Below are 20,843 nucleotides of genomic sequence, written 5' to 3'. Positions count from 1 at the left end.
GTTCCGCTAGATAATTATTAAACGACCCCATCACAAGAAAAAAGGTCCACAGTTTACTGATTTTCTTGACATCATCCCAGGCCCTTTAAACGCAATCTTAAGTTCGAGAGAGATTATTATATTAATTTTAGAAAGGTAGCCCTAATGTATTAATATAATTATTAAATTTCAATGTTTAGGGGCTGAACTTGTTTAGTTTTAACTACTGTTTAACCCTTCCCTTGATATATTATGTTTATTTTTGTTACAATATGTTTATTTATATTTATGGGTAAATAAAAGAAAGAAAGTTAAGTTGCGCTTACGTCCTTGCGTTTTATCCTATTGGAAATCAAGATTAACAGTGGCGAATCAGGGCCAAGTCTTTATGTAAAACATGGACTTGTTTAAAAAAAAGCTGCACAAGGGTATGGTAAAAGGTATTAAGTATTTCAATAAACGACCATCTATTGTATTTTAGGCTACAGACAGAAAACTCAGTGATTTGTGACACAAAGTCCCTTTTGAAAATTATCGATTCAATAGATCCAAACAAAAGAATCTATCACAGATGTTACGTTCTCATGTCACATCACTTTAAACGGAAATATCATAACGATTTAGTGAATCACTATAAAACAACAATACATGCTATGAGAAGGGTGTAGAAGTGCCCAAAACTTGGTTCTTAGATCTTCTGAGATGATGACGTCACGTTTTGCGAGCGTCCGATGGAAGGCATGGCTAGTTATTTTAGGCGGAGTATTGATACATATAACGTTAGGCAGTCGTTACACATTTGGTAAGTCTAAAATAAATCAATATTATTTCGTCCATTACTAATTAGACAATTTATAGATGAATAGGATAATAAACAATGTAGTCATAAAATTAAAGAGCTAACGCTTAAATATATTTCTAAAATCCATTGATATACAACATATTATAATTCAGACGAAGTAAAAAAATGTTTAAAAGGAGGGGATAGTATAGAGTAATGCTTATTCTACCCAATTCCACCACAACTATTAGCTCAGAATTAAGCTGTGTCGACGTGAATTGGCCATATCTCTGTGGATCTACCATTACGTATAGGCACTTGAACAATAATTACATTTATCCCATAAAAGCTTCTTAAGTTTTTTTTATATTTTTCGAATTCTTCTTTATAACGTAACAATTATTATACGCCTTTTGTTGGTTTTCTGTTTTTGAGATTTCAAGAATAATAGAGACCCCTATATAACGTAATTATAAGTTTTTGTTGGGGTCTCTGTTTTCGAGATTTAAAAAACACAGACCACCTAATAGTTATAACGTAATGTTGAGAACAGTTTTAGAGGAAGTTAGAGAGCAGAAAGAGACATCGAGCGACAAAACAGAGACCCTGGGTCCCTGGTCTTTGGTATGTGTTTTCAATCGAAGTCTGCGGGTATCACTTTAAAATGGCTCTTATTGAACCTATTGAATTGTTTAACTAGGAGGCCTATATAATAAGTAGGCCTATAGAATCACTATCGTGCTCTCTTTGTTAACATAGATATTTCTATGCAATTATAACCCCGTGACCATACAGTAGTATAAATGGGGATATGAAATTCAAAGAGCAAACTGAATTTCATATAATCGGTTATATAGCGAGTTCAATGCCATGAATTTATTAGGCAATTATCTAACAACGCATAGGTCATATGTTGAAAATTAGGATGCAGTCAGGGACCATGGTTAGGACCATAAGGTAAAGAATGAGAGGAACATGAATAGATCAGTCAATTATCGTGTTTACCGCTTCTTTAAGGCTATGTCGTTGCGTACCACAATCAGCAAATATTACAACGTTTATTGCATGGTTATTTATACGACAAAGGAAAATCAATTAAGAATAATCATGGGAAGATAAAACAAAATGCAATACCGAGGCCTAGAACGAACATTAAAACAAATTAAACTTGTAATTACCGTAATAAATGTTGAATATAGAATAATGTGATATACTTTGTGTCTGATTATTATACTTATAAATACCATTTTGGGCCGGCTACGTAATTGACTATGGATCCTATCTCCCGCTTATAAGATCAATATTAATCCCATTTCTGCCATCGCGGATGATATTAAAATTGTTTATATTGTATTTTTTCAATTATGCATTCATATTATATTGTCGTTATGCGGACATTTGCCCTTGATGGCATCGTTAGCAAAATACAATTGAATTTAATTGAAAAATCTAATTTAATATTCACATTGGGTCCCTGGTCTTTGGTATGTGTTTTCAATCGAGGTCTGCGGGTATCACTTTAAAATGGCTCCTATTGAACCTATTGAATTGTTTAATTAGTAATTGACTATGGATCTTATCTCCCGCTTATAAAATCAATGTTAATCCCATTTCTGCCATCCCGGATGATATTAAAATTGTATTTTTTCAATTATGCATTCATATTATATTGTCTTTATGCGGACATTTGCCCTTGATGGCATCGTTAGCAAAATACAATTGAATTTAATTGAAAAATTTAATTTAATATTCAATTAATCTAATCAATCATTAAATTTATTGTTATATACCACCAACACCCTAGGTGGAGTATTACAATTGCATGTATATAGACCTTTCAGGAGTCACACCTTATTTTTGTTATGCTTACTAAATTAAGATTTCCTGTTTTCAGGTAACCTTACGTCATACATCACTTCCTATCTTCGGGAACGAACACCATCAGAGGGAATAAGATACAAGGTAAGCATACGTTGTATTGTTTAAGGAGAACGGTCTATAAAATGTAGGCCATGATTACTAACGCGTTGCATGCAATATGCCTTGAGTTTACTTTTAGCCAAATGTACACAGACGAGCGGTAACGGCAAGCGGAAAACCGCGTAGCTTGTTTAACGTAGGATCTGTATCTTTCCTGAGCGGAAACCGCCCATCCGCTCCGCGTTGCGTGTAAATGGTCATAAGGAATAATAATATATTCTATATTTTTATTACCGTTACTGCTCGTCTGTATAAATTTGGCCTTTAGGCCCGCATAAAAGTCATCGTTATAATCATTATGTGATATAACATGAATTTCTATTTTGTAGGATACCACTTCAATCTTTCTGCTGTTAATAACATGTTATGGAGCAACTGTTCCGTTAGGGGGCGTCTTAGACGAGCGTGTAGGCCCACGACTGGTGTCTATCACAGGATGTTGGTTGGCCAGGTACCGTCTTTTTTTAAATGTTGTAATGTTTGCACGTTATTAGTTTCATGCTTTAAAAATACCCTACAAAAGTCGTATATGCATTTGTATTTGAATTCAGAGATTTCAAAGAAAAAGTAATACCATTTTGATTACATTTTTTCATTTTGATTACAAAATATCTACCTAATCTGCCTACCCATATTTAGTATTTGGGGGAGGGGATCGGGGATGGCGGCTGACTGTTTATTAGGTGATCATTTAGAATAAAATGATCACCTATTGTTATTGTATAAAATCTTTATTATTATTTTTTTTCTTTTTTTTTTTCTTTTTATTGTTTCTGTACACTATTTTGTGTAACAATTATCTCAAAAAGTTTAATGTCAATGATTACAAAAATTTCAGAATATCTTTCAAATAATATAACTTAATCCTAATAAGCTTTCCAGCGTGATCACTCATCCGTGACGACATTTATACGCCATTTTGCGAAATCACATTATCAATCATATCTCCATAATTCATTATCACATATTAATGAAATTCACTACACGTAAACTTCAGATCAAGGGTAAAAATATTAGCAAATAAAAACGCACGCGCACATAGGTTCATGCGCGTAATATCGCGCGTTAAAAATTTAAAACGCTCAAAATTAAGTTTTGATCAATTTAGAGCATGAATTAGGCCATTTGCGTGTTTCAAAAAATTACTGCGCAAAAATGCGTTTTTGCGCGCGCGATACTTAAAAAGCGTAAAAAATATGAATTTTTTTTACAAATCTCATTCTACTCACCATCCTTAGTACATTCACCAAATTTGAGTCAGTTCCGACTTAAAATAACGCTATACGAGCACGTTAAAAATGACAAAATGCGCACATTAATTTTACAAAAGTTCTGAAAATGGTGAAAAATAGGTCTTTTTTTAAATGAAAATAATTCTTCAGAATGCAAGATGACCCCCGATTTTTTTAACTTATTCTGGAAGCCATTGAGTTGTAGATATGAATTCATGTACACATTTTACGTACAAAATGTTTTGACGTCATCAAATGGCCACTTGAATTTAAAAATTAGGATTTGTTATCTTTTTGTGTAGATTATCACATTCAACAGAGCGCATCTTGGTTATGTGTGCTCGAATTTCGCACAACTTTCAGTATGTGCTTGCTTAATTAATTATCTTTATCATGAGTTGACACTATCTTCATTTTAATGACGTCATCACGCGTAAAAACTTGAATAACGTAGGCCGTGTAATTTCACCTTCGCAGTAAATTTGAATATCTTACAGCTCTTCAGAATTGAAGGTTACCTTGATGATTATAATTTATTATGAAAGCTGATGAAATGTAGATATTAATTCATATAAAAATTAAGCCTATCGGATGTTGTGACGTTAACATATGGCCAGTTGAAGTGAAAAAGTAGTTTTTTCATATTTTTCGTCAAAGTTATACACAATTCAAAGAGCGCGCACAGCGCTTCTACGTGCCAAATTTTTTTTCCAAATCTTATATTTTTTTGCTCAATTAATTATCTTTCGAAATTGTCATCTTAAAGTTTAGTTTGATAACGTCATCATGCCAAAAAATTAGAACATGTGTGTCCCGTAATTTCACCTATGCTACACTGTATATAGATATACAGTATATACTGTACATATTGTATATGGCATATAGGCACAACTCAGCACTATAAGCATATAATAGGATGGCATACATCAACATTTTCCGATCGTATGTTAACGTACGTGCATGTTTAAAAAAAATTAATTTCAGTAAAATGATAAAAATGATCACCTATAATTCGTCAAAGTGACGAATTAAATTCTAGTTAGGTGATCATTTAGAATAAAATGATCACCTATTGTTATTGTATGAAATCTTTATTTATTTTTTTTTTTATTATTTTTTTAGGTGATCATTTAGAATAAAATGATCACCTATTGTTATTGTACAAAATCTTTATTATTGTTATTATTATTATTCTTTCTGTACACTTTTGTTTAGCAATTATCTCAAAAAGTTGAATAACAATGATCACAAAAATTTCACAATGTCTTTCAAATACTTTAACTTAGCCATAATAAGCTTTTCAGCGTGATCACTCAACCGTGACGTCATTAATACGCGATTTTGTGAAATCACACTATCAATCATATCTCCATAACTCTTTATCACATATCAATAAAATTCACTATACGTAAACTTCAGGTGAAGGATAAAAATATTAACAAATAAAAACTTACATTTTTCAAGGTCATGCACGTGAAATTGCGCGTTAAAAATTTAAAAAGCTCCAAATTAAGTTTTGATCAATTTAGAGCATGAGTTAGGCCATTTGCGTGTTTCAAAAAATTACTGCGCAAAAATGCGTTTTTGCGTGCGCAATTCTTAAAGTGCGTAAAAAATATGAATTTTTTTTACAAATCGTATTCTACTCACCATCCTTAGTACATTCACCAAATTTGAGTCTGTTCCGACTTAAAATAACGCTATACGAGCAGGTTAAAAATGACAAAATGCGCACATTAATTGTAGAAAAGTGCTAAAAATAGTAAAAAATAAGGCCTTTTTAAAATTAATATAACTCTTCAGAATGCACGATGACCCCCAATTTTTTTAACTTATTCTGGAAGCCAATGAGTTGTAGATATAAATGTATATACACATTAGACGTACAAAATGGTATGACGTCATCATTTGGCCACATGAATTTTTAAAATAGGGTTTTTTCCCCTTTTGTAATGGACCACCATATTCAACAGAGCGCAACTCGCTTATCTGTGATCGATTTTCTTTAAATTTTTAATATATTCTACCTCAACCAATTATGTTACTCATGAGTTGCCAATATTTTCATTTTGATGACGTCATCATGTCTTAAAATTTGATTAACTGTGGTTACATAATTTCACCTACAACGTATATTTGGATACCTTACAGCTCTTCTGAATTAAAGTTGACCTTGATGTTTATAACTTATTATGAGAGCTGGTTAAATGTAGATATGAATTAATATAAAAATTAGGCCTATCGGATCTTGTGACGTTATCATATGGCCAGTTTAAATTAAAAAGCAATTTTTTCATCTCTTTCGTCAAAGTTATACAAATTTTAAAGAGCGCGCACCGCGCTTCTACGTGCCAAATTTTCTTCCAATTGTTATATTTCATTGCTCAATTCTTTATCTTTCGATATTGTTATCCACAAGTTTATTTTGATAATGTCATCAGTGCCAAAAAATTAGAACATGATGTGTGTTCGTAGTTTCACTAATGCTACACTGTATATAGATATACAGTATATACTGTACATAATGTATATATATGGCATATAATAGGCACAACTCAGTACTATAGCGTATAATAGGATGGCATACATCAACATTTTCCGATTGTATGTTAACATACGTGCATGTTTAAAAAATATTAATGTCAATAAAATGATAAAAATGATCACCTATAATTCGTCAAAGTGACGAATTAAATTCTAGTTAGGTGATCATTTAGAATAAAATGATCACCTATTGTTATTGTACAAAATCTTTATTATTGTTATTATTATTATTCTTTCTGTACACTTTTGTTTAGCAATTATCTCAAAAAGTTGAATAACAATGATCACAAAAATTTCACAATGTCTTTCAAATACTTTAACTTAGCCATAATAAGCTTTTCAGCGTGATCACTCAACCGTGACGTCATTAATACGCGATTTTGTGAAATCACACTATCAATCATATCTCCATAACTCTTTATCACATATCAATAAAATTCACTATACGTAAACTTCAGGTGAAGGATAAAAATATTAACAAATAAAAACTTACATTTTTCAAGGTCATGCACGTGAAATTGCGCGTTAAAAATTTAAAAAGCTCCAAATTAAGTTTTGATCAATTTAGAGCATGAGTTAGGCCATTTGCGTGTTTCAAAAAATTACTGCGCAAAAATGCGTTTTTGCGTGCGCAATTCTTAAAGTGCGTACAAAATATGAATTTTTTTTACAAATCGTATTCTACTCACCATCCTTAGTACATTCACCAAATTTGAGTCTGTTCCGACTTAAAATAACGCTATACGAGCAGGTTAAAAATGACAAAATGCGCACATTAATTGTAGAAAAGTGCTAAAAATAGTAAAAAATAAGGCCTTTTTAAAATTAATATAACTCTTCAGAATGCACGATGACCCCCAATTTTTTTAACTTATTCTGGAAGCCAATGAGTTGTAGATATAAATGTATATACACATTAGACGTACAAAATGGTATGACGTCATCATTTGGCCACATGAATTTTTAAAATAGGGTTTTTTCCCCTTTTGTAATGGACCACCATATTCAACAGAGCGCAACTCGCTTATCTGTGATCGATTTTCTTTAAATTTTTAATATATTCTACCTCAACCAATTATGTTACTCATGAGTTGCCAATATTTTCATTTTGATGACGTCATCATGTCTTAAAATTTGATTAACTGTGGTTACATAATTTCACCTACAACGTATATTTGGATACCTTACAGCTCTTCTGAATTAAAGTTGACCTTGATGTTTATAACTTATTATGAGAGCTGGTTAAATGTAGATATGAATTAATATAAAAATTAGGCCTATCGGATCTTGTGACGTTATCATATGGCCAGTTTAAATTAAAAAGCAATTTTTTCATCTCTTTCGTCAAAGTTATACAAATTTTAAAGAGCGCGCACCGCGCTTCTACGTGCCAAATTTTCTTCCAATTGTTATATTTCATTGCTCAATTCTTTATCTTTCGATATTGTTATCCACAAGTTTATTTTGATAATGTCATCAGTGCCAAAAAATTAGAACATGATGTGTGTTCGTAGTTTCACTAATGCTACACTGTATATAGATATACAGTATATACTGTACATAATGTATATATATGGCATATAATAGGCACAACTCAGTACTATAGCGTATAATAGGATGGCATACATCAACATTTTCCGATTGTATGTTAACATACGTGCATGTTTAAAAAATATTAATGTCAATAAAATGATAAAAATGATCACCTATAATTCGTCAAAGTGACGAATTAAATTCTAGTGAGAAATTGTTTTTGTAAAAAAAAATGTTTCTTCGCAATTTTTTTCTGTACAGATTTTGTGTAACAAATATCTCAAAAAGTTTAATGTCAATGATTACCAAAATTTCTGAATGTCTTTCAAATACTTTAACTTAGTCCTAATAAGCTTTTCAGCGTGATCACTCATCCGTGACGTCATTTAGACGCCATTTTGTGAAATCACATTATCAATCATATCTCCATAATTCATTATCACATATTAATGAAATTCACTACACGTAAACTTTAGGTCAAGGGTAAAAATATTAACAAATAAAAACGCGCGCACACGTAGGGTCATGCGCGTGAAATCGCGCGTTAAAAATTTAAAAAGCTCAAAATTAAGTTTTGATCAATTTAGAGCATGAATTAGGGCATTTGCGTGTTTCAAAAAATTACTGCGCAAAAAAAATATTTTGCGCGCGCGATACTTACAAAGCGTAAAAAATGCAATTTTTTTATACAAATCGCATTCTACTCACCAGCCTTAGTACATTCACCAAATTTGAGTCAGTTCCAACTTAAAATAACGCTATACGAGCAGGTTAAAAATGACAAAATGCGCAAATTAATTGCATCAAAGTGCTGAAAATGGTGAAAAATAAGGCCTTTTTAAAATGAATATAAATCTTCAGAATGGCAGGTGACCCCCGATTTTTTTAACTTATTCGGGAAGCCATTGGGTTGTAGATACATATTCATGTACACATTAGACGTACAAAATGGAATGACGTCATCAAATGGCCACTTGAATTTAAAAATTAGTAATTTTTATCTTTTTGTGTGGGTTATTACATTCAATAGAGCGCATCTCCGTTATTTGAGCCCGATTTTCGCAAAAATTTTAGAATGTGCTTGCTCAATTGATTATCTTTCTCATGGGTTGTAAACATTTTTATTTTGATGACGTCATCACGCGTAAAAACTTGAATAACCTAGGTCGTGTAATTTTAGATGCACCATACATTTGAATATCTAATAGCTCTTCAGAATTAAAGGTGACCTTGAAGATTATAACTTATTATGAAAGCTGTTGAAATGTAGATATGAATTCATATAAAAATTAAGCCTATCGGATGTTGTGATGTTATCATATGGCCAGTTGAAGTTAAAACGTAGTTTTTAGATTTCTTTAGTCGAAGTTATACAAATTTCAATGAGCGCGCATTGCGCTTCTACGTATCAAATTCTCTTCCAATCCTTATATTTATTTCCTCAATTCATTATCTTTCGAAATTGTCATCTTCGAGTTTATTTTGATAATTCCATCATACCAACAAATTTGAACATGATGTGGGTCCCGTAATTTTACCTATGCTACACTGTATATAGATATACAGTATATACTGTATATATAATTGTATATGACACATAATAGGTACAACTCAGCACTATAAGTGTATATGCATCATGTCATAGGATGGCGTACATCAGCTTTTTACGATCGTATGTTAACGTACGTGCATGTTTAAAAAATGTTAATTTCATTAAAATGATAAAAATGATCACCTATAATTCGTCAAAGTGACGAATTAAATTCTAGTTTTTTATTCTTTCTGTACACTTTTTGTGTAACAATTATCTCAAAAAGTTGAATTGCAATGATCACAAAAATTACACAATGTCTTTCAAATACTTTAACTTAGACATAATAAGCTTTTCAGCGTGATCACTCATCCGTGACGTCATTTATACGCCATTTTGTGAAATCACATTATCAATCATATCTCCATAATTCATTATCACATATTAATGAAATTCACTACACGTAAATTTCAGGTAAAGGTAAAAATATTAGCAAATAAAAACTCGTGCGTTTCAAGGTCATGCGCGTGAAATCGCGCGTTAAAATTTTAAAAAGCTCAAAATTAAGTTTTGATCAATTTAGAGCATGAATTAGGCCATTTGCGTGTTTCAAAAAATTACTGCGCAAAAATGCGTTTTTGCGCACGCGAATCTTAGAAAGCGTAAAAAATAAAATTTGATGAATAAATCATATTCTACTCACAATCCTTAGTACATTTACCGATTTTGAGTCCATTCAGACTTAAAATGACGCTATACGAGCATGTTAAAAATGACAAAATGCGCACATTAATTTCACAAAAGTTTTGAAAATGGTGAAAAATAAGGCCTTTTTAAAATGAAAATAACTCTTCAGAATGCAAGATGACCCCCAATTTTTTTAACTTATTCAGGAAGCTATTGAGTTGTAGATATGAATTCATGTACACATTTGATGTACAAAATGTTGTGACGTCATCAAATGGCCACTTGAATTTAAAAATTAGGATTTTTTATCTTTTTGTGTAGATTATCACATTCAACAGAGCGTATCTCGGTTATTTGTGCTCGAATTTTGCACAAATTTCAGTATGTGCTTGCTTAATTATTTATCTTTCCATGAGTGGTCAGCGTTTTCATTTTAATGACGTCATCACGCGTAAAACCTTGAATAACCTAGGTCGTGTAATTTCACCTACACCATACATTTGAATATCTTACAGCTCTTCAGAATTAAATGTGACCTTGAAAATTATAAATTATTATGAAAGCTGATGAAATGTAGATATGAATTCATATAAAAAATAAGCCTATCGGATGTTGCGAAGTTATCATATGGCCAGTTGAAGTTAAAAAGTAGTTTTTAAATTTCTTTAGTCAAAGTTATACAAATTTCAAAGAGCGCGCATTGCGCTTCTACGTGCCAAATTCTCTTCCAATTCTTATATTTATTTGCTCAATTCATTATCTTTCGAAATTGTCAACTTCAAGTTTATTTTGATAATTCCATCATATCAAAAAATGTGAACATTGTGTGGTTCCCGTAATTTCACCTATGTTACACTGTATATAGATACTGTACACTGTACTGTATAGAGTATATATTCTATGACACATACTAGGTACAACTCAGCACTATAAGCATATGCATCATGTCGTAGGATGGCGTACATCTACGATCATATGTTAACGTACATGCATGTTTAAAAAATGTTAATTTCATTAAAATGATAAAAATGATCACCTATAATTCGTCAAAGTGACGAATTAAATTCTAGTGTAAAATTGTTTTTATACAAAAACAATTTTACTTCCCAATTTCTTTCTGTACAGATTTTGTGTAACAAATATCTCAAAAAGTTTAATGCCAATGATTACCAAAATTTCACAATGTCTTTCAAATACTTTAACTTAGTCCTAATAAGCTTTCCAGTGTGATCACTCATCCGTGACGTCATTTATACGCCATTTTGTGAAATCACATTATCAATCATATCTCCATAATTAATCATCACATAATAATGAAATTCACTACACGTAAACTTCAGATCAAGGGTAAAAATATTAGCAAATAAAAACGCACGCACACGTAGGGTCATGCGCGTGAAATCGCGCGTTTAAAATTTAAAAAGCTCAAAATTAAGTTTTGATCAATTTAGAGCATGAATTAGGCCATTTGCGTGTTTCAAAAAAGTACTGCGCAAAAATGCGTTTTTGCGCGCGCGATACTTAAAAAGCGTAAAAAATATGATTTTTTTTTACAAATCTCATTCTACTCACCATCCTTAGAACATTCACCAAATTTGAGTCAGTTCCGACTTAAAATAACGCTATACGAGCACGTTAAAAATGACAAAATGCGCACATTAATTTTACAAAAGTTCTGAAAATGGTGAAAAATAGGTCTTTTTTAAAATGAAAATAATTCTTCAGAATGCAAGATGACCCCCGATTTTTTTAACTTATTCTGGAAGCCATTGAGTTGTAGATATGAATTCATGTACACATTTTACGTACAAAATGTTTTGACGTCATCAAATGGCCACTTGAATTTAAAAATTAGGATTTGTTATCTTTTTGTGTAGATTATCACATTCAACAGAGCGCATCTTGGTTATGTGTGCTCGAATTTCGCACAACTTTCAGTATGTGCTTGCTTAATTAATTATCTTTATCATGAGTTGACACTATCTTCATTTTAATGACGTCATCACGCGTAAAAACTTGAATAATGTAGGCCGTGTGATTTCACCTTCGCAGTAAATTTGAATATCTTACAGCTCTTCAGAATTGAAGGTTACCTTGATGATTATAATTTATTATGAAAGCTGATGAAATGTAGATATTAATTTATATAAAAATTAAGCCTATCGGATGTTGTGACCTTAACATATGGCCAGTTGAAGTGAAAAAGTAGTTTTTTCATATTTTTCATCAAAGTTATACACAATTCAAAGAGCGCGCACAGCGCTTCTACGTGCCAAATTTTTTTCCAAATCTTATATTTTTTTGCTCAATTAATTATCTTTCGAAATTGTCATCTTAAAGTTTAGTTTGATAACGTCATCATGCCAAAAAATTAGAACATGTGTGTCCCGTAATTTCACCTATGCTACACTGTATATAGATATACAGTATATACTGTACATATTGTATATGGCATATAGGCACAACTCAGCACTATAAGCATATAATAGGATGACATACATCAACTTTTTCCGATCGTATGTTAACGTACGTGCATGTTTAAAAAAAATTAATTTCAGTAAAATGATAAAAATGATCACCTATAATTCGTCAAAGTGACGAATTAAATTCTAGTTATTTATTTATATCTTTATTCTTTATACTAGTAGCCTGGGTTGGCATTTATCAATATTTGCTTATATTTTTGCTTAAGCTGAAAAATTTAAGAAGTGCTTAAGCAAATAACTTAAGCTTATTTATCAAACCGTCTTAGCAGAAAAATTGTCTTAGGTAAATTTTACTGTTCTGTAGTAAACTACTGTTCTCCCACAGTGCCCGTATAACATATTAGAAAAGCAGTAACAAGAAAAAGTCGAACAAGTACAATATGAAAGTAAAACTACTAAAGTAGTAAAGCTTCACTGTTAAGCCTAGTAATACACTGTTAAACTATAGTATACACTGTTAAGCCTATGATACACTGTTAAGCCTAGTAGTCCTATACACTGTTAAACTATAGTATACACTGTTAAGCCTATGATACACTGTTAAGCCTAGTAGGCCTATACACTGGTAAACTATAGTATACACTGTTAAGCCTATGATACACTGTTAAGCCTAGTAGTCCTATACACTGGTAAACTATAGTATACACTGTTAAGCCTATGATACACTGTTAAGCCTAGTAGGCCTATACACTGGTAAACTATAGTATACACTGTTAAGCCTTTGATACACTGTTAAGCCTTTGATACACTGGTAAGCCTAGTAGGCCTATACACTGGTAAACTATAGTATACACTGTTAAGCCTTTGATACACTGTTAAGCCTAGTAGGCCTATACACTGGTAAACTATAGTATACACTGTTAAGCCTTTGATACACTGTTAAGCCTAGTAGGCCTATACACTGGTAAACTTTGCACTCAAGCAATCCAAGTTTGTCAAGAATACGGTTACGGTTCTACATCGGTGTTTTTGTTAAACATGGACTGATTCTTTATCCACAGCTTGGGTGTATTTTTGACTTACTTTAGTATACAGGACTCATTTTATTCAGTACTTCTAACGTATGGATTAATCTTTGGTATTGGTTCTGGTATAGCATACATACCGGCGTTGGTGTGTGCCATGAAGGTAAGCAATATATTTGTGTAGGTAATCAAGTGATGACTTTTTATGAAAACTATCCATAAACAAAAAAAAAGGTGGGGAGTGGGGGGTGGGGGGGATGAATAAGTGAATTAATGTTAATACCCAGAAAGATGACAAAATCCTTTTGTTGGATATTTCTTAGATTGGAAATAAATTAAAGGAAAGTATAAATACATTTTATTAGGCGCTAAGAAACTTTCCGTAATCGCAAAATCAAAGAATATTTTCTGATCTTTCGCAAAATGCAAAGAACGACAGATAATAATATTCGGCCCATTTGGATAATACAAAAATAACGCGAGATTTTAATAAGCCTTTGTGATGTCACCAAATAGTATAGATTTTCCTGAAAATCAATAAGTACGGTTGCATATGGTACATACAGTGTCAGTATATAAATTCAAGAGAAATACACATACAGGACGACAACTTTAAAATTGTGAAAGTTACTGTAAAGCAAGTAATTTCGTTGATAAATTATTACGCCAATTAATCAAGAAAAAACAAGAAAATCGGTCTATAGCTTCATTAAAAAACAGTTAAGCTTAACCCACTAGTTCGTTCTGTTAACAATTTAACTTTTTTTTTAAAGGGGATGAGCTTTTGTTCTAAGTCTATAATGTAAACTTTTGTCAGATTGTTAAGTAACTTTGTTTATTATGTATGTTTATGTTTATGTACTGTTCTATGAATATGAAGACCGAAATATAGAAGAGAAATGCACCCGATTGCTGTATCTTCACATAACTATATCTATTTGCGAGGTATCGTATTTGGTAATACAGCATCTCATTCATATCACGCGTGGTGCCTTTATCATGAAGGCTTATGTTAAGGGTTAGGTTACTAGTAGATACATGTGATGTTGTATTAGCAAATATTCCTATGATAGGTACCTCGAAAATATATGCATTACCCAGAATCGGCTGAAAAATAAAAGAATGAAATTATGTCAATAGAATGAGTATATAAGCTTCGAAATGTAAACGAATAACGGTATTGCAGCGTTTCTAACCACGATTTACTTACTTGTATTCAGTGGATGCCGGAGAAGAAAGGACTTGTAAACGGGTTGATAACTGGAGGTCATGGGATTGCAGCAGTTATCTGGAACCCAATAGAAACAGAGTACATCAACCCAGATAATCTATCTCCTAATTCATCACTGAAAGAAGAACCTACAGAGAAGTACGTAATATTCTTCTTTTTTTTATTTAAAGATGTGTATTGTCCAACTGAATTTTTGTTTTAATGTTTTGTTGAATATGCTATTTTAATGTCACATAAAGTAGTTATCCATTTTGACAAAAAATTGGATTAAAAAAAAAATTAACCTAAATAAACTGTAATTATATTGAAAAATTGACTGGAAGGTTTAATTTAACCGTATATTTTGTCTTTTTACAACTTCTTTTTCTACGGAATTAATGATTATTAAAACTGCGAAATGCCTATTCAAAGTCTTTCCTAAAGATATATTGTCCCCCTAAAAGGATATTTTTTTAAACATTTTTTGTTGAATTTTAATGTCACATAATAGTAAAAATACCTAAATAGTCAGACAATGTTTGGTTAAAATTAACCGTTTCTTTTGTCCTTTTATAAGTGAAATCATTATTTTTGTCGATTTTTTCTGAAGTTATTAACTTTATTAAAACTACAAAATAACCTGTCTAAAGTCTGATATGATTTTCATTTTTCATATTTTGGGGGACAATACATCTGTAAACCCACGTGTTGATGTTCATTGTTTTGTTTAGTTTTAATGAAATTGCTAATAAAATGAGTATTTTCTATCTTCAGGTATTTTGCTGAAGCTGCCGTTTTGGACAGAGTGCCGTCTTGCTTTCTTGTCCTAGGAATTACATTCGCCTGTATTCAGTTTTTCGGTGTGCTGTTATTATTTGATCCGGTTAGTACCTACTATAATGGTGTGATCAACTTGAATGATCAGCTTTACTGTAGCTACACATAAGCTTATTCTAAAATTGAAAAAAAAAACATACTAGCACCACACTAAACTATGTAAGAAGAAACGTCACCTTTAGACTCGTCAATTATTGCAATGCCTTCCATACGATTTGATCCGGTTAGTACCTACTATTGAATAATCAGGTCTAACTACACATAAGCTTATTCTAAAATTGAAAAAAAAATACAGCACAATAAACTATGTAAAAAGAAATGTCAGCTTTAGACTCAATTATTGCAATGCCTTCCATACGATTATAGTGCTTGTAATGTCTATTTGACCATTATACTGGCTTTAAGGACAAATATCCATGTTTGGGTTCTAGGAGGCCTGACTTAATGGACTGTCGGTCTTACCAAGAAAATTAATCCATTATAGGCATATCCACCAACCCAATAATAATCCTTTCACACCAAAACGCAGTTCGCCCTCCGGAGAACGTTCAGTTGTTCAATCCCGGTGTCTTGAACTCCGGAGTTGTTTAATTCTACTTTCACACCAAAACACTCCGGACTCTCTGTGAAAGGGGTATAAGTTACAATCGGTTTTAAGCTCCATTTCTCCTTTTTTAGCCCATAGATGAGCCAACATCTAAGGAACCTAGCCAGGAAGACGAGAAACACCTGACCGATGCCGATGGTGGAGAACCTCTGCAAACTGGTGGAGAGTATAACACGTTTGCAGTCCAAGAAGGAGATTCAGACAAAGAGATGGACACCGAAGACCTAGTGGATGAGAAATGGACGGGTCTTGATATACCACCATTTGAAGTTTATACAGAAACATCATTTTGGATTCTTTGGTCGACGCATCTGATAACTGTGTTAGGAATAGTTTTTATAATGGCTTTATATAAGGTGTGTTATAGAATAAACATATAAAATAAATATTGACCTAAAACTGTCCAACAAAAATCGAAACTTTTAAAGGTCCAGGTTGACAAACCTATACAAGCGACAGAATTAAATTGACAATTGATACGAATGGACTTTTTCCAACAGAATCGAAGCTTAAAATAATTGATAGATTGATAGCAACGGACTAAAGGCCCATTTACACTAAGACGATAACGATCGACTATAAATAGACAAAATTGCATTTTGCAAATCTAACAAGTTTTCATCCTATGACTATAGGATAACCATCTCTGTATGCTTTCTATTGATGAAAATGATATTTTCCAATCAAATCATACGTCATGCTTGATAAGAGCAATAATATCTTGAAATAAAACGATTTTATTGTAACCATGACGTCATTTGGCATTGGATTTTAATAAATAACTGGACAAAAATGAGTGGCAAAACGACCCAGGTTCACATATAAACTGCCCAAACGTAATTTACAGACCGACCGACACATTAATTACTGTTTAATTACATGTTAGTTTTCTATTTTAGGCATATGGACAAACGATGATTAATGATGATTATTTTCTATCGTTAACTGGGTCAATAAGCGCTGTCTTTAATGGGGGTGGACGAATATTTTGGGGCTGTATGGCTGACAAATTCTCATATAAGGTATGTTTACTCTAGAAATCACTATGTATTGGACTAATCGACTAAAAATACAGTGGTCGTATTCACCAATCACACTTAAGTGAGATATTTCCCTTAAATATTAGTATTATTAGTATTTCACATAACTCAATCAATTGGATAGGAGATTTGGTTTATTGTAAGGGTAAGTATTGGTGTGTGATTGGTGAATACGACCACAGGTCGGACCTTCTTGGTCCCTACTAGTTCAACTCCTGGCCGGCAAACATTGCGAACATGATTTTCAGATTTAGATCACAGAAGTAAAGGGCCGGCCTTATAGGCCTACTTACTTAATTAAGAGAACATTTGTATAGACCTATTTATGTAAAACACAAACAAATAAAGTCTCTGTTGAGTTTGTAACAATGTATAATGTTGCATGCAGGGCCTCAATGAAAACCAGTTTAAACTGTTCCGGCTACTCTGGTTTAAGAAATGTAATAAATAATAACAACATAATCATAATTGATTAATTATTTCTTTCAATTTCAACAGGGTTCCACGTTAGCCATGTGTGGTTCTATGATTGTGTTTCTTCTGACCCTCGACGTAGTATCGAGAAGTGGGGGTCAGTATGCCTATCTTATATGGATATGTTTGATAAACATCAGCATGTCCGGGACATTTTCATTAATACCTACAGCCACTGCAAGGTAAGTAGGAGTAAATTAAATTTAAACAGACGAGCGGTAACGGTAAGCAAAAACCGCGTTGTTCCTTGAATCTGTATCTATCCTGAGTGGGTTTCCGCTCAACCAACCGTCCTCTCCGCGTTGTGTAAAAAATGGTCATAAGAAATAACATAGGTTGTGTGCTTACCGTTACCGCTACCGCTCGTCTGTGTAAATGGACATTTATGATAAAATGGAAAAAATGATGGAACTCGAACTCGAGCTGCTGGTCAATCAGAACCAACAACTACGTCGTGTGATAAGGGGAAAATTACACATTGACAAACGGATATTTCAAAGAACGTTTAAAGAAATAAACTATGAACTGTTGGACAATTTGCGTATTTTGGAATTACTAGCGCCCTCAAGTAGACGCGTTTTTGGAATAGTTTATCGCCCCCTCAAGTTGACGTATCGTGGAAACAATTCTGCGTATTTTTTACTGATGATCATCAACCCAAATGAAATATATAGTGATGATATGATATTTTTTGTTCTATGTATTTCTACAGAGCATTTGGGGCAAAACATGTTGGTGCAAACTACGGGCTTGTATACTCATCTCAAATTATCACGGGCCCATTGGGGGCGCTTTTAGCAACAACGCTTACAGACCGAATTGGGTGGTTCGGCATGTTTATTCTCTTAGCTACTTTTTATTTGGGTGGTAAGTATTGTATTATCTTTACTTTTTAAAATAGCTTTGATAGTGTCAGGTCAGCGTTAATAATGTCACTCACTTGTCTGAATCGGGTTTTTTGTTAGCTTTTATTTATTTATTTTTTTCATATCTTTTATATATACAAAAAAAAACAACATTTAAACAAAAGCAAAATTACAATTAAAAAATAAAAAAAATAATAAAGCACCCATAACCCACTACCCCCTTAAGCAAACAATTGTCTTAAATTTGTTTAATATGAACTTAAGGCTTCTAAAATAGGGTAAATTATTTTTTATTCTGCATGCATAAATATAATATTTTGTTAAAAAGATAAAATAATTTGCAATACTTTGTAAGTCTTTGTTCCCAAAACTAATAATTTCATTGTTTAGATTAATTCAATTTCCTGTTATTTCAAATAATATAAGGTTTTTAACAAATATCCATAAAGGATGGCACATGTTACAATACAACTAACATATGAAGTATTTTATTTCTCTTTCTCTTTTTTTTCCAGCTTTTATTATAACATTATTATTTAATGTAAAGACGAGGAAAGGTGAAAACATCTAAAGCTCTGTATACACTCAAATTTTATGTGACAAAAAATGTGGTGTGCCCATTATATGGACACGATACGTCATAATACTACCATGATATTTGGGCACATCACACTTTTTTGTCAAACTAGTTTGACAGTGTAGACAGAGCTTTACAATGGTTGATCTATTTAGCGGGAAGAGGGGAACAACGTAGGCCTACTGTCTCTTGAAAAATTGCCGACTCTCACACAGCTATGTCTGGAAGGTTAGGACCACAATGGAAATAAGGTTGCCGTCTCGGTACTTTATTGTGTTTTTATCCTATGATTTTATGTCAGAATAAAGAAATAAAATAAAAGGTTATAGTCAGGAGACAAGAGCATGCAGTTCCGCATCGTCTCTAGACATAGTACCGTACGAGTACAGGGTGCGGATAATATTCCGTCTGAACACTGTCTATAGCCTATCACTCAATTCAACTTTTTGTCTAATCACAAAAGACGCTGAACAGGCGTCACCTACAGCCGCAGAATTAAAGTCAAATCTAATGTTATTATAAGCTCTGTCTACACTATCAAACTTTATGTGACAAAAAAATGTGATGTGCCCATATATGGACTTAATGATGTCATATTACTACCATATTTGGGCATATCACACTTTTTTTTCAAACTAGTTTGATAGTGTAGACAAAGTACTGTGTCGAAAAAGGGACGTTTTTATTGTTTAAATAAAGAAAATGTAACTTTCAAATTGACGAGGCTAAGTATGTATCAGCTTTATTTTAAAATTAGCAATAATGTGTCGTATCACAATTTCATTAATTAATAAGGTATTCTTGGGACGTGAGTACTTCTTGTTTAATTGTCTTAATGTATGGAATAAAATATCTTCAGTAATAATGCGTTGTGCTGAGTATAATTCTATCGAGTTTATTACACAAACCAAACAGTGTTCTGAAGATCTGAAAAGTTATATAGCCTATATTTTTTTATGAAACGTAAATTTGATTGTTAAAATGACTATAGCGAGGCATTAATTTTAATAAAAAGGCAAACTGTCTTAAAATGTGACATGTTTCGAGAAACTCTTCTCATCATCATAACAGTAAACAACGCCTAGAGTGCTTATATACCAATAGGACATGTTGTATGTAAATAAGTAATTAATTAGCATAATAAAACAACAATTTGATTGTGCAAACAATTACTTTTTTCATTTTAATTTGTGGATAAAATAGTATGTTGCTCATACAAGTCTACGTTATAGAATCGCTTCTTTCTATTTATATATACACTATATATAAATCCAAAGGCAAATTACTGAAAATAATGACAATACTGTGGGTACAGTGGCTGGATCTCAATGGAGATACAAACAAAAGCGAAAAGCTAAATCAAAACGATAAAGTAAAACAGCCAGAAAAGTTAGCAGAGCTTTCGGGCAACACTAGCTCTTCATCAGTGCAAGTGATATATATAGGCCTATATAAATCCAAAGGCAAATTACTGAAAATAATGACAATACTGTGGGTATCAGTGGCTGGATCTC

At 32.3% G+C, this 20,843-nt stretch overlaps 1 protein-coding gene across 1 annotated transcript; it reads left to right on the top strand.

The window, feature by feature from the left end:
- The first annotated feature begins 598 nt into the window (after positions 1–598).
- LOC144841607 (apicoplast pyruvate carrier 1-like) lies at positions 599–19,406 on the top strand. The gene is made up of 11 exons (XM_078698047.1): positions 599–781; positions 2,655–2,722; positions 3,070–3,191; positions 13,755–13,881; positions 14,939–15,087; positions 15,703–15,811; positions 16,444–16,728; positions 17,272–17,394; positions 17,911–18,068; positions 18,599–18,753; positions 19,268–19,406. The coding sequence occupies exons 1-11, from the start codon at positions 682–684 to the stop codon at positions 19,321–19,323; spliced, it is 1,452 nt and encodes a 483-aa protein (XP_078554173.1). The 5' UTR covers positions 599–681; the 3' UTR covers positions 19,324–19,406.
- Positions 19,407–20,843: the final 1,437 nt, after the last annotated feature.

The sequence above is a fragment of the Antedon bifida genome, chromosome 4 (genome assembly GCF_963402885.1).
Source record: "Antedon bifida chromosome 4, ecAntBifi1.1, whole genome shotgun sequence".
NCBI lineage: Eukaryota > Metazoa > Echinodermata > Crinoidea > Comatulida > Antedonidae > Antedon > Antedon bifida.
This window is presented reverse-complemented; position numbering and strand designations above follow the sequence as displayed.

What these genes read in the sequence shown, in the direction of transcription:
- LOC144841607 (XM_078698047.1), top strand. Translation starts at nt 682, where the DNA reads ATGATGACGTCACGTTTTGCGAGCGTCCGATGGAAGGCATGGCTAGTT. An exon ending in AGGCAGTCGTTACACATTTG is followed by an intron (nt 782 to 2,654) that starts GTAAGTCTAAAA and finishes TCCTGTTTTCAG; the next exon opens with GTAACCTTACGTCATACATC. An exon ending in AGCTACTTTTTATTTGGGTG is followed by an intron (nt 18,754 to 19,267) that starts GTAAGTATTGTA and finishes TTTTTTTTCCAG; the next exon opens with CTTTTATTATAACATTATTA.